This window comes from Haemorhous mexicanus, chromosome 18, assembly GCF_027477595.1.
Source record: "Haemorhous mexicanus isolate bHaeMex1 chromosome 18, bHaeMex1.pri, whole genome shotgun sequence".
NCBI classification, from domain to species: domain Eukaryota; kingdom Metazoa; phylum Chordata; class Aves; order Passeriformes; family Fringillidae; genus Haemorhous; species Haemorhous mexicanus.
Window position 1 is genome coordinate 3,679,967 of NC_082358.1, and position 21,464 is coordinate 3,701,430.

The following is a 21,464-nucleotide window of genomic DNA, read 5'->3' on the forward strand; positions in this document are numbered from 1 at the left end:
ACTGGTACCCAGGCTTTGGACAAAAACAAACGCATGGGGGCCAGCCCTGGGAAAAGGGAGCAGATCCCACTCCCTCCAACAGCACCCTGGTGTCCCCCAGCTGCCTGCTGCAGGTTCCAGGACAGCTGGGTCCCTGGTGAGGAATGCCCAGAGCAGCAGGGATGAGTGAGAAGTACAGCTGAGATCGCTGTGGGTGGTGAAGGATTGCAGCAATACCCGGCTCCCTCCTGGTGCTGCCCTCAGCAGAGACCAAACAACTGCCACGGTGTAAACTGAAGGTTCCTAATGGGATCCTGCAGGGCTGGGAGACAAATGGAACAGCCAGGCAGAGCATTAAGGAATGTTTTCCTGCCAGCAGAGCCCGAGTGGAACACTCGGACATATAACATTACCAGCTGGCTCGCTGCCATGCATCAGATGCAGAAATATTTTTCTCTTTCTTTGACAAGCTGCATCTGTAGCAATCATTATAATTTCTCTCGACATTGCATCCCACACCTCTTCACAGAGGCAGGACTCAAGTAGCACTCTTCATTTAAATGATAACTTTGATTTCTCAGGGCTACGGGGATGTGAAGTGGTTTAGCCTGTACCACTCAGAAGCAGGGGCTGCCAGGGCTTTTCCCAGGGTGTGCTTCCCACACTCAGAGCTTTCAGTCCTCTGGGGTGGGGTCCGAACTTGGCAGCTGGACCTGGCCAGGTTCACACCCAAAAGGCAGGTAGAGATGGGGAGTGCTTGTTGAAGAAAGGGAAATCTGCCTCAGGATTGCTGTTTGTGCTCTCCCTCCTTCTGCACCATCACTCACACACAGCAAACCCACCGAGGCCACTGGCAGGGGAAAACTCCTCTGAAAGGCCTGGGATTACCATTTCTATTTACCAGCTGAGGAAACGTTACCTACCAATTAGGGACCATTCCTCCTGTCACTCCGGGCTCAGCCGAGTGGCTGATGTGGCTCTTTGATCTCCTCATTGCATAACAAAGCCTGTTACAGCCCATTATTTTTATTGTAAGCCCTTTCTGTTATTTGCCTCTAAAAACGGCTCCCATTGAAATAATACAAAGAGACTCACTCAACGTGCACACACCTACAGCAGTGAACAGTCATCATAACTTCTACAGCTGAAACAAAAGCCGTGGAAATTTCCATCCTTTTGTGCTCTCCTGCCCCAGGCAGGACAGGAATGGAAACAACCCCAGTCACTGCAAGGCCATTGGGGGCTGAAACTTCTGGAAAATGGAAAGCAAAGCACGTGTGGGATGGGGAGTGAACCTCAAAGTTCCACAGCCCCTCCTTGTGTGGGGCAGTGAGTGATTGTGGAGCAGGTTAGTGCACCCTGGTAACGTGCAAAGGGGAGGCCAGTGACAGCTGTGAGCTAAATATGATTGATCTAAGGGATAAGGGCAATTAAAGATGGGCTGCAACATTGATCAAAATGCACAAGATAGATGGCACAGAGTTGCCAGACACGCTACTTTGGTTTTTCTTGTGTCAGAGGTGACGCTGGTTAAAAAGTGGCAAAAAATTGTTCTGTTTACAGCTGCCTGATCACTTCAAGGAAGACTTTATGTCACATTCTGATGTGGGGTGTGAGCACACATGGGAATGTGAACACTTGATGGTGTGGCAGAGGTTAGGATGAGAATTAAAACCCTTCACTTGTCTTTTGGAGGCTCTTTGCATTGGCACTGACTCACAGCCACCCCATCTTGCTATTCCCATGGAAATGAGAAAAGAGGGGAGAAATGTGGGGCAGAAGGGACAGCAAACCAAGGGGGGCAGGTGGTGCAAGCTCCAGGAGGATGCAGGAGCTCCCTCTCCTTGGCAGAACCACCTTCCTGACATTAGGGCCCTGCTGTCAGCCCAGAGGTGGCACTGACAGCCCAGCTGTGTTGCCACAGTCAGGGAGCAGGGTGGGAGGCAGGAGAAGGTGCGGGGACACGTGCCTGGGGATTATTCCTGCCTGGAAATGCCTCTGTTTTCCTTTGTGTGACCCAAACAAAACCAAGTCCTGGGATGACCTGTGCCATTGGGTCACATGTACAAAATAAGGCACAAAGGCAGCATTTTGGGGAGGCTGAAGCAGCTTCTGGTTAATCAGCTGAGAGAGGGCTGAGTACATTCAGCAAGAGGCAAAGGAACCACAGAATGGCTGGGGCTGGAAAGGACCTTAAAGCTCATGTTTCACTCTCCTGACATGGGCAGGGACACTTTCCACCAGACAAGGTTGCTCCAAGCCTTCAAGGAAGGAGGAAGATCCTGCCTGCAGGTCTCACAGGAACCTTTTGCAGTTCCTGGCTGCTGCTGAAACCCATGTCCTGGTAAGCAGAGAGCCCCTGGAAACACATAGTTTTTCACTTTAGCTACTGCTCCCAAAGGGATTGGGATCCCTGAGGTTCAAACACACCTTAAATTGTTGCATCAAATAGAACCAATCTTAAGCAGAGATGACCTGGCATCATTTAGCTCATGCTGCAACTAAAGGCAAGACATTCCACAATGCCCCAGATTAGTCAGCATGAACAAGGGTAATCCCAACACTTTCTGACCATTATTTGCCTATTCAATTTGTTTATCTTTCCTCATGACTATTTTTGACATAATTTTCTGTGTTTTTATAAATTATGATATGGAGATGGTCCCACAGTGCACCAGAGCCCAAGTGGCTGCAGAAAAACTCATCCAGACATCAACCCCAGCTCCTGGGGCTGAGTTGGCAAATCCTCCACCAGGAAATGGAGAATTGCCCATGCTGGGACACTCTTTCCCCAAAACCACATCATTGATTCCACAGAAACTCTCTTCCAGATTTCAGTTTTGCAAAGAATGTTGCATGTTCTCATTTGCAGGATTTTTTTGATGGGGGCAAAATGGATTTTTAACCTCACCCAGGAAAATTGCTGAAGTGGGATTTTTTGCTAAGAAGGAGGAAGGAGTTTCACCCCAAAGGTGGACACGGCCTAAACCTAAAGGGTTAAAACTGGGCTAAGAACAGACATCCACCTGCATGTCTCTGCACTAGAGACAAACACACCTGAGATCAGAATCAGATCTTAAAAAAGATCCATGCCATCCCTTGAGCATATTTACTGGAGTTATTTGATATTGTTCTGCAAACCTCCTTCAAGCTGCATTCATCTCATCTGCTCCCGTAATTCAGAGATTTTATTTTCCACTATATTTTTAATTTATATCATGTTTTATTTATACCACTGTCTTTCATGAAACCCCAAATTTCAAAACTGACACAGGCATTACGCACATAAAATAGACTTCTTATTATCAACATGGCAGAGGAGACAAAAAAATGACAGGAATAAATCTCAGGTTTTATCCTGGCGAGACGTTCTGCAAAGTAAGTGACATTTCTCAGCAATACAAATCGTACATTAAAAGATAATTTCCAGAACATGATACCAGCTCTGGAGCACGGCACCATTGCACAAAGTAATATCTCAGCCGTGCTTTAGCAAGGCTGGGCTCGTGTTGTGTTTGGCACCACGACTGAGTCAGGCCTTGTGAGGAGACTTTGGAGTGATGAAGTTTAGTGCACACACCAGAGGCAGTTCTTTGGCGCCCTGTCAACACGGTGTAATTGATATTTTAATTACACTGCTGATACACAGGCGCTGCTCACAGAGAGCCTCCTCCTCCTCCTCCTCCTCCTCCTCCTCCTCCTCCTCCTCCTCCTCCTCCTCCTCCTCCTCCTCCTCCTCCTCCTCCTCCTCCTCCTCCTCCTCCTCCTCCTCCTCCTCCTCCTCCTCCTCCTCCTCCTCCTCCTCCTCCTCCTCCTCCCCGGCCTCACAAGACCTGATGCAATTGTCCTATTGCTATCTAAAAGTGTTGTATTATGATTTCAGGGTTTAACTCAGAACCTCAGATCCCTCCCCTGATAATTCCCTCCCAGGTGTGTCAGACACCTCTCCTTTCCCTTCCCTGACCCCTCCCAGCACTGTCTGTCAGTCCTGCCATTCCAGAAGGTGTCAGTGATTGGCAGATCCAAAGGATGCCCTCTACCCCTGGGGGGCATTGGGCCATCCAGGTGTCCTCTGTCCCTTGAGACCTCCCCTCCTGTACCTGGCTGGTGGCTCCCTACCCCTTCCCTCCCCTCTCCCCAGGGTTAAAAGGAACAGCACCCACGTGGGTCAGGAGTTCTGGTGGAGCTGGTGCTGGGTTCAGAGGCCTGAGGGACAGAACAAAGCTCTGGATCCAAACCCTCCATCAGAACCGACTCCTTTCCTTCCCCATCACCTTAAAGCTTCTCCACAGAGGGAAACCTGAGGAGCAGCCCCTCCACGGGAGGAAGCTCCATCCTGCAGCCACCTGAGCTCCTGCACACCTGGACTTGTCCCCACGTGCCCAGCTGGAGCCCCCAACCAGCCAAAAGTGTCCCTGGGGTGAAACACCACACACCCAGCCAGCCAAAAGTGTCCCTGGGGTGAAACACCACACACCCATGGCCAAAAGTGTCTCTGGGTGAAACACCACACACCCATGGCCAAAAGTGTCCCTGGGGTGAAACACCACACACCCAGCCAGCCCAAAGTGTCTCTGGGCTGAAACACCACACAGCCATGGCCAAAAGTGTCTATGGGGTGAAACACCACACACCCATGGCCAAAAGTGTCCCTGGGGTGAAACACCACACACCCAGCCAGCCAAAAGTGTCCCTGGGGTGAAACACCACACACCCATGGCCAAAAGTGTCCCTGGGGTGAAACACCACAGTGCTGCTGTTGGGTTCAGCACCAAGGGCCAGACAAGCTCCCATCTGGCTCTATTGGTATTATTCCAATATAAAAGTCTAAAAGTCTAAGCCCATATTAATAATAGGCTCCTTTAGGTCCTCAAAGGGGCTCTGAGGTCTTTTGGATCCTTCTCCTCTCCAGGCGAGCACTCCCAGCTCTCCCAGCCTGGCTCCAGAGCAGAGGGACTCCAGCTCCTGGGGCTGAGTTGGCAAATCCTCCACCAGGAAATAGGGAATTGCCCATGCTGGGACAATCTTTCCCCAAAGCCACATTCCAGACTCCAGAGAAACTCACTTCCAAATCTCTAGTTCATTTGCAAAGCATGTTACACAATCTCATTTGCAGGATTTTTTTTGATGGGGGCAAAATGGATTTTTAACCTCACCCAGGAAAATTGCTGAAGTGGGATTTTTTGCTAAGAAGGAGGAAGGAGTTTCACCCCAAAGGTGGACACGGCCTAAACCTAAAAACTGGGCTAAGAACAGACATCCACCTGCATGTCTGTGCACTAGAGACAAACACACCTGAGATCAGAATCAGATCTCAAAAAAGATCCATGCCATGCCTTGAACATATTTACTGGAGTTATTTGAGCTCCACGTGAGTTTACTTGAGCGCAGCTTTAAGTGCAGCCAGGGCTATCTGAAAGTGCTGTGAAAGCAAAGCAAATGGTGTCACCAGGGCTTAATGACAGCTGTGGCAGGTACAGGAGGGACAAGAGGGACTGTCCCACTCTGTGCTCTCCCTGAGGGTTGTAGGGCTGATCAGGGACTTTCCCTGCTGGGACCGTCCCCAGGGCACTGCTTATCAGAGAGTGACCAACTCAAGGAGAGGAAAGTTTAGGAGGGTGAATTTTCATGGAATAGTTAAAAGGGGGAGTGCAAACGGTGAAGAAGAAGAGCTGCTGGTTCATTGGGAGCAGCAGATGCACCTCGGGATGGGACCTGCTGGCTTCTGGCCCAGAGATGAGTAGGGGAGATAAGGACCCAGCTGGCAGCCTAAAAGCAAAGGGACACAGGCAGCAGAGACCATTCTGCAGCCAGGCTTGCACACATAGACACACGTTGGTTCACTGAGCAGGTGATGCCTCAGGTTTAGCTTTTCTATTTCTCACATTCTGTGCTGCTTTAGTGTGTGGGTCTGGGCTCCATATTATGGGATGGTGAGCTCTGTGCACAGAGCAGGGAGACAAAACAATTCCTGCTCCAGCTGGGCACCAAGGACAAATGATCCCAATCTCAGCCCAAGAGCACAAACCCCGTGGGCTGGAGAGAGAAAAACAAGCAGGGTGGGAGTGCCTGGGCTAAAGCTGGGCTGGGACAATGAACTGCAAGGTGCAAATGGAGCAGAGCTGATCCCAGGGAGAGACCCCGTGCCCGGCCGTGCATTTTGGGGCCATTTTGGTTCATCTTGGGTGCAGCCCTGGCTGGGCTCTGGTGCTGCCCAAGGTGGGTCCATGGAGGCCTTTTGATAAATCCCTGCTTTATTCTTTAGCTCTGTCCAGCCTCTGCTCTAGGGCAGCCCTCACAAGGCATCACAGGGCCCTTCCTGCAGGTAAGATGTGGTGCTGGGGGTGAGAGCACAGCTGAAGGCTCTCCTGCATCCCCCTGCTCTGGGACACAGACTCCTGGGATGGTTTGGGTTGGAAGGGATCTCCTGCTGAGGAGTTCTGCAGGGAGGTGGCTATGAGGGGTTTCCAGGAAAAAAGGCAGATTCCCATGTGAGATTCCCACCCTGGCAGGTGACAGTCACCCCCTGCCAGTTCAAGTGACACCTTGTCTTCTTCCTTTCCCTTGGCTGGGGAGAAATTCTTTCATTACCAAGCAAAGCCCACATCTGCTTTGCTTCTCAGCTGTCACAACAGTTCCCTTGTGTGAAAAGTGTATCATGACACCCAGGTTACTCAGATCTCAGAAATGGGATACCCACGAGTGAACCTAAAGTCCAACCACCCAACCAGCCAGGTTGCTCAGGTTCCCAGCCCTCCTGCACAGCCCAGTCCTCACGAGCTCTGCTGTTCTCTGAGCACTCACAGAGCCACGTCCTGAGAGCGACCCACACCCCCCCCCTTGGCAAGGGACCAGGCAGAAGCTGCCTCAGCCATGTGAAAAGAGGGGCTGCTGCTCCACAGGGAGCCTCTGCTGCCGTCCAGGATGACTGGGAAACTCAGGGAGGAGCTCTCCCACAGAGCAGGACCTGTGTTCATAGAATTGCAGAATTGTTTGGGCTGGAATGGGCCTTTAAAGCCCATCCAGTCCAACCCCCTGCCATGGGCAGGGACACCTGCCACTGTCCCAGGCTGCTCCAAGCTCCATCCAACCTGGCCTGGGACACTTCCAGGGATCCAGGGGCAGCCCCAGCTGCTCTGGGCACCCTGTGCCAGGGCCTGCCCACCCTCAGTGTAAAAAACTTCTTCCTTGTATCTAATTTAAACCAACTCTCAGCTTGAAATCTTTCCCACTTGTCCTATTGCTACAAGCCCAGACAGAAATTCATCCCCATATTTTTTATAGGCTCCTTTAGGCTCTGGAAGGAGCTCTGAGGTCTTTTGGCTCCTTCTCCAGGTGAGCACCCCCAGCTCTCCCAGCCTGGTTCCAGAGGGATTCCAGCCCTTGGAGCATCTCTGGTGCCTCCTCTGGACTCATTCCAGCAGCTCCAGCTCCTCCCTGTGCTGGGCCAGGGCTGGGGCAGCTCTGCAGGTGGGGTCTCACCTGGGCACAGGGGCACAGGGGCAGAGCCCCCCTGCCCTGCTGCCCACACTGGGGATCAGCCCAGGGCTTGGGGGTTTCTGGGCACACACACCTGTCCAGCTCTCACCCACCAGCACCCCCAAATCCTCCTCCCAGGGCTGTCTTTGATCTGTTCTTTCCCAGCCCCAGCAGTGGCTCCTGCTCTCCCTGGCTGTCCTGAGCACAGACAGCCCAGCCACCACACCTCAAACTTCAGAAAACAGCTCTCCACACCAGCCCCTTGCTCTGAGCAAGCGAGTTCTGAACACACACAAGAACAATTTACTCTTTGATTGGGGATCTTGTCTCCCAAGCTCCGACCTGGAGTGAAATTTTATGACCAAGCCCTCCAGCTCAGGGGGAGGCAAGGAGGGAAGGGGCTTCCAAGTGAAAATGCCAACAGATACTTAGAGCCAGAAGTGTGTGTGGGTGTTGCTAAATTAAGCTCACAAGTAGGTGGGGCAAATGCCTTAAACGAGTTTGTGAAGGTAAAATAATGTTCATTAAAAATAGAAAAACAACTGAAAAAATACCCTTTGTATTCAACTTCACACTCGTACATCATAATGTTCCAGTAAAAGCCCATTTTCCCTTGAGATAATAAAAGAATTGAATTTTTCCTTATCGGTCATCTATTTTTCTAGCTAAAGCTATTACTCCCTCTCAGTGGTTGCCAGGCAACAAGAAATATTAATAGCAGCTTTTATTAGCTTAGCTTTAGCAGTGGAGTACCAGAATGAGAAAATGGAAAACATAAATGTGTTACATAAATCTTTCAACCTTTCAGGGTTTGTGTTAGTCTCTGTTTTCATAATGATTTATTGAAGTGATGGTTCATTTATGAGAAAAAGGAGTGTGAAATAAGAAAACGGAACATTACCCTGAAGGACTGTTTGAAAATAAATAATTATAGAAGGTGAAGAAAAGCTGTTTAAAACCATTTTTCTGAGTTTTATAAAATTTAAAAAGACATATTTCTTTCATTTATTGCCTCTGAGAAAAACACTAGCAGGGAATTGCAAACAGGGCTCTGCTTAATACAAAGAACCCTTCATGTAGGGTTGTGTTATTACTGTTTTCCACCTCATGTTTGGGAGTTTAGTTTTTAAATACTAAACCATTAATAAACAGAAAGCCAAATTAGTTAAAACCTTGAAGCTCACAACACAAAATTGCCAGAGAAAACTCATCCAGGTCTGAAACAAGGGGAACTCAGGGAAGTTTTTGCTGCTGGTGACACGAGCAGTGCTCTTGTTGGTTTGTTTATTTATAAAGGCTCTTCTGAAGAACAGGAACTTGCTTTGAAGGGCAATGCTGCCTGTACACTGCACTTGGGTATGGATTATTTTAAATAACTTATTTTAGCAGGTAGTGACTCAAAATTATTGAAATATTGATGCATTGGAGGGATTTGCCCACAGCATGTAAACCACTCTGCCTGCTGGGATCGTGGATTTCCAGAGGCCTGCAGGGAAGGCTGGCACAGTTCCTTGGTTTTTGTGACAATATTTAATTGACGAGTAATTAAAATAACGAGTGTTTTACAATGAGGGTGGTAAAATCTGCCACAGGTTGCCCAGAGCAGCTGTGACTGCCCCATCCCTGAAGTGTCCCAGGCCAGTGTGGATGGGGTTTGGAGCAACCTGGGTCCTGGCCTTGCAATATTCCTGCAGGACTGTGGTGTTTGTGAGGGTCCTCAGGACAAGGTGAGAGATGAGAATTTGACTCCTTGCTCACAGAAGGCTGATTTATTATTTTATGATATTATATTAAAAGAATGCTACACTAAAACTATATTAAAGAAAGAGAAAGGATACATCAGAAGTCTAGAAAAGAATGATAAAGAAAACCCCATGACTCCTCAGAGCCTCGACCCAGCTGGACCATGACTGGTCATTAAATTAAAACAATTCACGTGGAACCAATCAAACATTCACCTGTAGGTAAAGGATGCCCAAGCCACATTCCAAAGCAGCAAACACAGGGGCAGCAATCAGATCATTGTTTTCATTCCTCTCTGAGGCTTCTCAGCTTCCCAGGAGAAAGTCCTGGGCAAAGAGGATTTTTCAGAAAATATCATGGTGCCACAGGACAACCTCACTCTAGGCTGCTGAGCACCAAGCTTGTCCTTGGAGCCTACAGCATCCCAGGAATGCCCATCCCAGCTCTGGCAGAGGGCTACATTTCCTTTCCATTTCTCACCTGGGACACAGGCAGCTGGGGTCCTGCTGGTTTATTTTACTGCTCTCCTCTCTGTTCCACACCAAAGCCCCGTTGTGTTGGGAAGCAGCTGTTCAAAGTCAACTGAAACCTTGGCAATTCAAACTGAAACCTCTGGAATTTCTGGGGGGCACTCACCTTTCTTCTACAATTCACCCCCATTCACCATTTCACTCTCACCTCTACCTAAACAGGCTCCCCAGCTCACTGGAAATGTGACATGTTACACCATGGATGTTCCTTTTTGCCTTGGAGGATTTTCAGTATTTTTCAAATAATTCCCTTCCACTCAACAAACTGAAACGAAACCTTTCAGGCTGTGGCTGAAGCCTTTCTGCCCTTGCACCAGCTGGCTGTGAGCATGAAAAGGCACCCCAGTGTGCTGAAGGAAACGTTAGTGCCTTTAGAGGAGTCACAAAAATCTCTCATCCTGAGAAGCAATGGGAAGAGGGAGACACAGGGAGAGGTGTCAGTCTCTCCAACCAACACCATACACCTGCAAAGCTCATGTTGGCTCACAGGAGCAGCCATGCCCAAAGGATGCAGCCACATGCCCAAAGGATGCAGCCACATGCCCAAAGGGGTGCTAGCCACATGCCCAAAGGATGCAGCCACATGCCCAAAGGGGTGCTAGCCACATGCCCAAAGGGATGCTGGGCACATGCCCTAAAGGATGCAGCCACATGCCCAAAGGGGTGCTAGCCACATGCCCAAAGAGATGCTAGCCACATGCCCAAAGGATGCAGCCACATGCCCAAGGGGTGCAGCCACATGCCCAAAGGGGTGCTAGCCACATGCCCAAAGAGATGCTAGCCACATGCCCAAAGGGGTGCTAGCCACATGCCCAAAGAGATGCTAGCCACATGCCCAAAGGATGCTAGCCACATGCCCAAAGGATGCAGCCACATGCCCAAAGGGGTGCTAGCCACATGCCCAAAGGGGTGCTAGCCACATGCCCAAAGGGATGCAGCCACATGCCCAAAGGATGCAGCCACATGCCCAAAGGATGCAGCCACATGCCCAAAGGGTGCAGCCACATGCCCAAAGGGATGCAGCCACATGCCCAAAGGATGCTAGCCACATGCCCAAAGGATGCTAGCCACATGCCCAAAGGGGTGCTAGCCACATGCCCAAAGGGTGCAGCCACATGCCCAAAGGGGTGCTAGCCACATGCCCAAAGGGTGCAGCCACATGCCCAAAGGATGCAGCCACATGCCCAAAGGGTGCAGCCACATGCCCAAAGGATGCAGCCACATGCCCAAAGGGGTGCTAGCCACATGCCCAAAGGATGCAGCCACATGCCCAAAGGGGTGCTAGCCACATGCCCAAAGGATGCAGCCACATGCCCAAAGGATGCAGCCACATGCCCAAAGGATGCAGCCACATGCCCAAAGGGGTGCTAGCCACATGCCCAAAGGGTGCAGCCACATGCCCAAAGGGTGCTAGCCACATGCCCAAAGGGTGCAGCCACATGCCCAAAGGGTGCAGCCACATGCCCAAAGGGGTGCTAGCCCCCTGCAGAAATGCATGGCTGTGCCCACACTGCCCCTGGCCAGGGCAGAGCAGGAGGAAGCAGGGTGGCTGTTTCTTGGTGCATCCTGTGGCCAGGCTTGGGGGAGCACAGTTTTGGGGTCCTGGAGCAGTGCTGGAGGGCTCTGGGCAGTGCTGTCCCCCCAGTCAGGGGCTCCTGGCTCCCCCCAGCCCAGCACAGTCCCACCTGATAAGCAGAGGCACCCCCAGCCCTCTTGGCTGCTATCCAATATTTATGGAAATATTTTTGTGCTGCATTGGAGATTCCTGGGCTCTGACCTTGATCGCCCTTTGTTTCTGTCAAAAATGTTCTGCCAAATCCACTCTGAAATCTCATTTATTCCCAGCAGCTCCTTAACCCAGAGCTCACCCACCTCCCCACTGATCCACAGCACATCTCTGCCCCCTCCCCTGCTTTCCCCACAGCCCCACATCCCAGCCCAGTGTGATCCCAGCCCAGCAGGACTCCCTGTGGATCCCTGGGAGGCTCAGCTGCTGCAGGGATGTTCACAGTGAGCAAAGTTATTCTCTTCCCAAGGAAAACATGTTTTTTTTCCCTCTTTGATTATTTTTCCCTAATTACTCCCATTTCTCAGTGACAGTCACACCTCTCCTATTTTCCCTCCCTCCTGCCATTCCTCCTCTTTCCCTTCCCTTCCCTTCCTTTTTTCCCCACAGGAAAAGAGAGATCACTAGAAAACTCCACTGCAGTAAGAATTTTCTGTTTGTTTCTTGTCATCAGCACAAAAAACCCCCCAAACTTTCCCCAAACAAGCCAGCTCTGCCTCCTCCCCAGCCCACCCCCACCCTTCCAGCAGTTCTTCACTCCTCACATCCTGTGCCAACTCTTTGCCTACTCTTGTCCATCCATCCCTGCTTCCCTGCTCTGCAGCTCCCTGTGCCCCATTCAGGGATTGAAAACTCCTTTAACTTCTAAAAACTCATGGGTGGGGGGAAAAAAGGGGGAAATGAAGTGACAGAAAGAGCAGTGAAGAGCCATGACATGGAAATGTGGAGCTGGTCCACGGGCAGATCCAAGTGGTGGTGTGTGTGTTTGTGAGGGTCCCCAGGATCAGGGAGGAGATGAGAATCTGACTCCAAGTTCTCAGAAGGTTGATTTATAATAATATGATATGATATGATATAATATGATATGATATAATATGATATGGTATAATATGATATAATATGATATGATATAATATAATATAATATAATATAATATAATATAATATAATATAATATAATATAATATAATATAATATAATATAATATAATATAATATAATATAATATAATATAATATAATATAATATATAAATTCTATACTAAAACTATACTAAGGAAAGAGAAAAGGATCCATCAGGAGGTTTAACAAGAATGATAAAGAAAAACCCATGATTCCTCAGAGCCTCAACACAGCTGGACCACGATTGGTCATTAAATTAAAACAATTCACATGCTGGGTAAACAATCACCAAATCACATTCCAAAGCAACAGAATAAAGAGAAGCTGAAGCTTCCCAGCTTCCCAGGAGAAGAAATCCTGCCAAAGGGATTTTTCACAAAATATCATGGTGACAGTGGTGTGGATGGTGCTCTGGGTGGTGCTGCTGCAGGGATGAGCAATCAGAAGGGATGCTGGATTTGGGGTTTCCAGGGTCTCCCTCTGGCAGCCCACGGGTGAGCTGGAGCCAGGAGCAGGGGCTGGCACACAGCAAATCCTCCTTCACCCCCAGCTCCTGTCCTGCCATGGGAATTTCTGTGCTGATTGACCTCCCTTGGGGCTGGTCACCTGCACATGGGAGCAGTAGGGTAACCCTTGAGAGGCACTGGGAGGTTTGATGCAGTCTGAGGGTAATGTAGGACATCCCAGCACAAGAGACACACCCAGGGGACAGCAACCTGCAGCTGGATTTTCTTTATTCTGAGCTTTCAGGAAAAAACACCAATCCTATGGCACTCGGTGAGTCCTGGCTCATGTCTTATCAGCAGTTAGAGATTTGTTCATTTCTTTATTTCTTTTTGACTTAAAAAAATCCTAAAGCTCAAGTTACATTTTTAGAGCAAAAGTCTGGCCAATGACTAAACATTTTACCATGAATTGCTTGTTGTTTCTCATTGTATTCAAACATACAGGCAGGACAAAGCTGTGTGTGCAAAAACCTGTGTGAGCTACAGCAGGGAGCAGCAGGGAGGAGAGAGGCTCCAGCTCCAGCATTTGTGTCAGCAGTGCTGGTCCTGGAACAAACCCAAACCCCCTGCATGCTGAGCCACCTCCTCTGAGCTCTGAGCAGGCAAGGCTCACTCCCAGACTGGCCTCCCATCACTGCCTGGGTGAAATCATCCCTCTTTTTCTGGAAGTGTTGGCAAACAAGGCCCAGAATGGTTTGGGTCAGAAGGGACATTAAAGATCATCTCATTCCACCCCCCTGCCATGGCAGGGACACCTGCCACTGTCCCAGGGTGCTCCAAGCCCTGTCCAGCCTGGCCTTGGACACCTCCAGGGGCAGCCACAGCTGCTCTGGGCACCCTGTGCCAGGGCCTGCCCATCCTCACAGGGAACAATCCCTTCCCAATATCCCATCCAGCCCTGCCCTGTGGCACTGGGAGCCTTTCCCTGTGTCCTGTCCCTCCATCCCTTGTCCCCAGCCCCTCTCCAGCTCTCCTGGAGCCCCTGTAGGCACTGGCAGGTGCTGTTAGGTGTTAACCAGCTGAGTTTACAGTGTGCTTTCTCTCCAGGACTCTTCTGTGCCCTGATGTGCACGTGCTGCTCCCTCAGCCCCCCCAGGAGCTGCAGGTGTGCTCTGGGATCAGCACTGCCATTGTGGGCTGCTGCTGATTCCCCACCAAAAGGCACAAAAGGTGTCACCCTTCAGTGGAAATGAGGCTGTGATGGGAGCATAAGGCAGGATTTAATTCTGACCTAAAACTGAGCACAGCTCCCTCCCTGACCCCTTTGCTGCTGGGACCTCTGCAGATGTATCATAGCTCCGAGGGCCTCCAAAACTGACCAGCTTCAGTTCACTCTCACCTGGGAAATTCAGGGTTCACTGGACTTCTTTTATTTTTGTGGGAAGGGGCAAACAAATCTTAATCTCTCTATTCTACATTTACAGCCCAGTAAGTCCTGTTCTTATCTTCTGTGGCTCAGCCCTGATTTATCATCACCGAGCTGCATTTGTAAAACAGTACCATAAAGTAAGAAAGAGAACATTTCCCAAGGACTACTCCAAAATAAATTATTTCAGACACAGAGAAGCTGCTTAATAAATCCCCCTCTTCTTTTTTTCTTTAGGTATTTTAGAAAGTGATTTATAAGTGCAATATCACCTCTCAAAAATGAGACAATCAACATGGGATAAAATTATCGTGTTATGAAAATAGGGGTCAGGCAAAGGGGCTGTGCTTTAAATTAAACCAGGGAAAAATATTTCATCTGAAATTGACTCTTTCTGTCTCAGAAATGAATGTTTTAATCACCCAAGAACCTAAAAGGTAACACAGAGCCCTCAGTAATATTTAATTCCATAGAAACATGCCTCTGTTCAATATTGATGGGCAGAACATGATATTTCTCTTAAACACACTAACAATGAAACTCAGAGACTCATCAGGACTTCAGAAAGCCTTGGGATTTTCCTAGACTAAGAGATAATATCCCATTTAAATATTTAAATGTCACTACCTTTCAGACCCTTATCTATTGAAGCAATCAACACCAAGCCTTCCCCAGCCAGGCAGGGCCAGGCTCCCAGCCAGGCTCTTTAAGTAAAATTAACTCTGTTTGATATCAATGGCATTCAAAATCAATGATCTTAGAGAGAAACCACGTCAAAAACCAACCACGGGGCTGAAGCTGCTGGAGAGGAAAATGGTATTAAACAGCAGCAGTATGAATTCAATATCACTGTCAAAACCAAGCCACAGCCTTTCCTCAGTGCTGCTGATGCAGAAGCACTGTGAGCTCTAATTAGCCCTGGAGTTTCTTCCCAGAGCTTCACTTTACTTCATTATCCCTGCCTTGTTTATCCCTGCACGAGTCATTTGAAACTTTGCAAGGTATCCCCTTCCCACGGCGTGAGGCACTTTGCCAGGGCAGGGAGGGATCCTGTTCCCCCTGGAATCAATAGCAGAGCTTCCCCTTCATCCCTGCTCCTCCTGCTGGTGCCACCCTGCCGTGGGACAGGGTGACAGGGAGGAAAAGAAAGGGCACTGGGGCTTTGGCTGGCCACCCTGCCACGGGGGATGGGGCACGTGTACTGTGCTTGGTTCAGGGAGTGATGCTGCTTTGGTTTTGCCTTTTTTCCTTCTGTATTCTCTAAACTCTTCACACATCTATGTCACCATGATGTTTTCTGAAAAACCCCTTCACCAGGATTTCTTCTCCTGGCAAGATGAGAAACCTCAGCTTCTCCCGGTTTTGCTGCTTTGGAATGTGATTTGGAGAATTGTTTACCCAGCATGTGAATTGTTTTAACTTAATGACCAATCCCAGTCCAGCTGTGTCAGGACTCACGAGTTTTTATTATTCATTCTTGTCTAGCTTCTGATATCTCATTTCTTCTATTCTTTAGTATAGTTTTAGTATAGCATATAATAGAATAGAATAGAATAGAATAGAATAGAATAGAATAGAATAGAATAGAATAGAATATAATACAATATAATATAATATAATATAATATAATATAATATAATATAATATAATATAATATAATATAATATAATATAATATAATATAATATAATATATTAGCCTTCTGAGAACTTGGAGTCAGATTCTCATCTCTCACCTCGTCCTGGGGACCCTCACAACACCACAACACATATATTCATAGCTCTGTAGCCCATTGTATTAGTGACTAGTTTTCCCAGTGCTTTTCCAAGGCCTTTCCCCAGGCAGAAAACCAAAACAAATTCCAGAGCTCCAAGCCCCAAGGGATACAGGACCCCAGTGCTGCCTTGGTTCTTCCTGGGAACCAAGGCTGAGAACAACTCTTGGAGATCCATTCCATGGACAGAGCACAGCCAGTGCCAAAGGGGGACTCCAGAGAAGGGGCTTGACCTGGGGGGGAGTTGCCTCACCACCTGTGCTCCTAATTGGTGCTTTTTGTCAATTATGCTAATTTCCTAAAACCTATAAAAATGTACTCACCCCTGGGGGGGTGGGCTTTTGTGGACATCTTTCCATACCTTAAAATAAAAATCCACTTTTATGTTCACAGAATTCCCAGAATGGCCAGGTTGGGAGAGACCTCCAAGATCATTGAGTCCAACCCAGCCCCAAGCCCTCAACTCAACCCTGGCACCCAGTGCCACATCCAGGCTTTGTTAAACACACCCAGGGATGGGGACTCCACCACCTCCCCAGGTAGCCATTCCACAACTTTATCACTCTTGCTGTGAAAACCTTTTCCTGATATCCAGCCTGTATTTCCCTTGGTGCAGCCTGAGGCTGTGTGCTCTGGTTGTGTCAGTGCTGCTGGAGAAACAGCCCAGTCCCAAATTATTACCTCCTTACTAAAATTATCTCGAGCTTCATTTCCAAACTGGTGGAAAAGGCAACAGGAGGATGTTCCACACAGGGAGGGAAAATCCCTTTGCCCTGATCCTGAGTGGTTGATGAGGCTCAGGAGGACACCAAAGGAAGCATGAAACTGCCACCATGAGCACAGTGACCACACTGACAGCCCAGCTCCTCCCACCCCTCATGGCAAACAGCTCATCACCGACAGTGATGGGCTCAGCTCACTGCTGGAAACACAGAGTGCTTGGGATGGAAGGCAGAGGGAGGGGAGAGGCACTGACCGTGGGCAGCTGGCTGGAGAGGAGGTGCCCATCCTGGCTCAGCATGTTGGACACCATGATGGCCGGCAGGTCCATGTTCTGGTAGGGATAGGCTGGGATCAGGCTGTTGGGAGGGAGGCTGTGGCACAGAGAGTGGTATCCAGTTTCATGGTCCACCAAGTGCAGGAGGGATGGGTCGGGGAGGTTGGGAGGTGTTATGGGAGGGATCTCGTAGTCCTCGTTGTTCTCACTCTGACTGCTGTACGTCTGAAACACCAAAGAGACAGTTTGCAACATGTCACTGACATGTATGAAAATTCAGAATTTTCTAATGTACATAGGCAGGTGGAGGAAAACACAAATATATTGAAATAACAGAAATATATTTCACAAATTCATTTAACAAATTTGCTTATTTAACAAATCTGCAAAAGTACAGAAGACAGTTTGCAACATGAATGTAACTTGCTAGGTAGAGACAACTTGTAAAAGAACACATATTTAGTTGCTTGGTAAAGGCCATAAATATAAGAAGACTCAGTAAAGCAAGACTTGGGTATTGTTGAAACCCATAAAGCAGAACCTTTTGCTTAAGGAGCTAGCAAGAACCAGGCTCCTGATTTTGGCCAGCACAAACTGACCTGAGAGAAAGCCAAACCTCCACTGTGCCTGCCCAGAAGAAAGGGTCAAGCAGAGAACATTGAGGAAGATGATGTTACTTCATCAAAGACACCCAGCCATGACCACCAGGAGGTGTGGCACCACCCAAGACTCTGGGCAGCGAATGGGTGAGCAGGGAGGTGTGGGCTTGGGTGATCAATGTGTATTTAAACCTGAAATTTGTCTCACCAGGCATGCATGTCCTTGGTGGAAATACCCCCATGTCCTTGGTGGAAATATCCCCATGTCCTTGGTGGAAATATCCCCATGTCCTTGGTGGAAATACCCCCATGTCCTTGGTGGAAATACCCCCATGTCCTTGGTGGAAATATCCCCATGTCCTTGGTGGAAATACCCCCATGTCCTTGGTGGAAATACCCCCATGTCCTTGGTGGAAATACCCCCATGTCCTTGGTGGAAATACCCCCATGTCCTTGGTGGAAATATCCCCCATCTGTCCCAGCTGGAATAAAACATACCTGCTTTACAATTTTTAATTGTAAAGTCCTTACTCCTCAAATCATCACTGCCTCACTGCTTCGGCAAAGAAACATGACTGTTTCTCTAAGAAATACAGATTCCAGTGGAAATGGGTTTGTTGTGATAAAAAGGCTCCTCCAGTCCTGCACACCAGGTTGTAATGAGGTAGGAGCCAGGGTGCAAGTGTGGCAGCACTGCTCCATCCATCAGGAGCACACCATGGAGCCCCTGGAGGCATCCCCTTGCTCCCCCCTCCCTCACTGCATCCCTGTTCATCTCTGAGTCCCAAAGACCTCAGCAGAAACCCCCACACCTGGATCAAAGCCATGGAAGGGCAGGGCTGCCTCCTGACCAGCTGCTGCCCTCCTAGGCCAAAGTCTCTCTCTGGGCACCCAGCTCAGCTCTCAACCTACTGCTGGCATTTTAAAGAGCTTTTCTGAGAATTAGAGCTGTAGAAATAACAATTACTTAGGATCAAAATTCACAGAATTATGAAAGATGTAACCCAAATTATGAAAATTTGGGTTACAAGGGGTGTTAAAGGCCTTAAAGCCCTTCCTGTACTCTCCCTGGGATGGCAGGGACACCTTCCACTGTCCCAGGCTGCTCCAAGCCCTGTCCAGCCTGGCCTTGGGCACTGCCAGGGATCCAGGGGCAGCCCCAGCTGCTCTGGGCACCCTGTGCCAGGGCCTTAGCACCCTCACAGTAAAGCATTTTCCCCTAATATCTAATCTAACCCTGCCCTCTGTCAGGTTAAAGCTGTTCTCTCTCATCCTAACTCCCTGAGAATCCTCAAAAACTCCAGCACAGGAGCTACAACCAGGGAGGGGGATTTAGAAACACAGCCATCACTTTTAAAAAACCCTTTAAAGAAAGCCTCTGTGACTCTACCACACATGGAGATTTGTCCTTCCTCACATCCCCTCCCAAATTTCATCTGGAAAAGCATTCCCTCACCTCCCTACTAACACCCTCGAGGTGACACAAACATGCAGAGATGCTGGAACTCTGTCTGCTCCCCATGTTTTCTCATGGCTTGTTTACTGCTAAGCATTCCCATTTATATAAAAACATGTTACTGCACCTGTGCAATCATTTTCATTTCAGACAAAACCAGTTTTTCTTCATAACATGTGATTCTATCCAAAATTATTAATTATCAACACAGAATGTAATGAGTCTCTGGCAGAGGAGGCTTATTTTAAACATCTACTGTTTCACCCATTATTATAGCATATGAAATTCTGATTAGCTATAGCATTACACACATGCTAAAGCTAAATTTCCCAGATCACCTCGTTTCATGGTTGGATTTGGACTTAATACTTGATTTAAGAGCAAAACCCCAGATGTTAAAAAACCAGTTAAGCACTGTAGGCTTTAATAATGCATTGTCCCAGAGCTCAGCCCCAGATTCGTGCTCTTCATCACCACACACTGTGGGGAGAAAGTCCTTAATGAAATAAAATAAAGCCTGTGTTTAGCTGGAGCACAGCAGCCAGTGGGAGAGGGATCTGTGGATTGGTGAAAGGGCACTGCCAGGGAGAACCATGGGGTGCCAGAGCAGGGGGCACTCCTGCCTCACCCCACAGCTGGGGCTGGAAGAGGCTCATCCTCTGCTGAGCTGAGCCCACACCTCTCACCTCCTGCTGCAGAATGGAACTGATAGAGCAGAAGGACAGGCTGACATCCAGGGGACCTGGACAAGCTGGCCTGTGGCCACAGGAACTTAACCAGGTTCAACAAGTCCAAGTCCAAGGAGCTGCTCCTGAGCCAGGGCAATCCAGGCAGTACAGACCAGGAGAGGCAAACACTGAGAACAGCCCTGTGAGAGAAGGAATGGTGGATTCTGCTGGAGGAAAGGCTGGACAGGAGCCAGCCCTGTGCCCTGGCAGCCAGAGCCCCCCCTGTGCCAGGCTCACCCCCCACGTGGGCAGCGAGGGGACCCTGCCTCTCTGCCCCCCTCAGCACAGCCCACCCTGGGGCTGCCTGCAGCTCTGGGGCTCCCACGGGAGAAGCACAGGGAACTCTTGGAGCTCCAGGAGGCCATGGAGATGCTCCAAGGGCTGGAGCCCCTCTGCTCTGGAGAACTGTGGTTTTCCAGCCTGGAGAAGGCTCCAGAGAGAGCTCAGAGCCCCTTCCAGTGCCTAAAGGGACTCCAGGAGCTGGAGAGACAGGAAGAAGGGCAGTGGCTTCCCACTGAAAGAGGGCAGGGGTAGATATTGGGAAGAAATCCTTTCCTGTGAGGGTGCTGAGGCCCTGGCCCAGGGTGCCCAGAGCAGCTGTGGCTGCCCCTGGATGCCTGGGAGTGTCCAAGGCCAGGCTGAACAGGATTTGAAACAATCTGGGATAGTGCCCATGGCAGGGAATTGGAATGAGGTGAACCTCTAGATCCCTTCCAACCCAAGCCATTTGATGATTCTGTGATTGAAGAGCAGGTTCTGCATATCTGAGCCAAACCTTTACATTTACCTGAGGTTCCCACTGGCTGTGGGGGAACAGGAGCACGACAGAAACACAAGAGAGAGCCTGAACCATGACAGCTCTCTACCCACTGTCACTGTTCAGGGGAAATTCAAGCCCAGCTCTTTTCCCAGGCAGCTTCTGTCATTGTTATGACACAGGGAAGGCAGTGGGCTGAGGGGATGTACTCAGGGCAGACAGACAGATCCCATTTAATACATCTCGTAGCTGGGTTTCCATTTGGGCTCTGCTCCTTGAGGTACACTGACTCTTTCCCAGTTATTTAAGAGGATTTCTCTCCATGCTTTACAGCAAGGGATTTAAATAAATCAGCTCACAGCAAACTTGTTCCTCCAACTGGTTTATTTTGGTATCAGGTATATAAGCAAGTGGCTTTGCTGCACTTAACTAAATTATGTAAAACCCACTCTAAGTTTCCTAAAGCTCTCTTCAAAACTACGAGTCCCCTGTGTTGCTGCAGAGCAGCTCACCCAAGGGCTTTGAGGTGGTTTTGTACAGGTGCCAAAGCCCCAGCACTCTGCTCACCCCCGGGCACGTTTCTGCCTCTGTTCTATTCAACCCAGGGGGGAAAAAAAAAAAGAGAGAAAAGAAAAAAAAGACCTGTTTAAATCACAAAGCTTTCTGTACAGCTACAGCATTTTGCAGACGTATCAAAATTACAATCAAAGCTGTACACAATCAAAATCAGATTAGACAATATCCAATCAACATAATCAGCGTTGGTGCCTGCCAGCTTTCACCCCCTGTGCTACCCAGAGCAGGCTGCCCTCACTCCAGTCTGCTTGAAATAGATGGTCAGAGAGGTAAGGGAGGGAGATGAGGC

General features: G+C 49.0%; 1 protein-coding gene across 2 annotated transcripts in view; it reads right to left on the reverse strand.

The window, feature by feature from the left end:
• Window positions 1-21,464, reverse strand: part of TOX2 (TOX high mobility group box family member 2) — a 168,318-nt gene that overhangs the window by 54,057 nt on the left and 92,797 nt on the right. For both annotated transcript variants that reach the window (XM_059862700.1, XM_059862701.1), the window contains exon 3: window positions 17,039-17,284. In XM_059862700.1, the coding sequence (XP_059718683.1) occupies window positions 17,039-17,284 (246 nt within the window). The remainder of the gene's footprint in view (window positions 1-17,038; window positions 17,285-21,464) is intronic.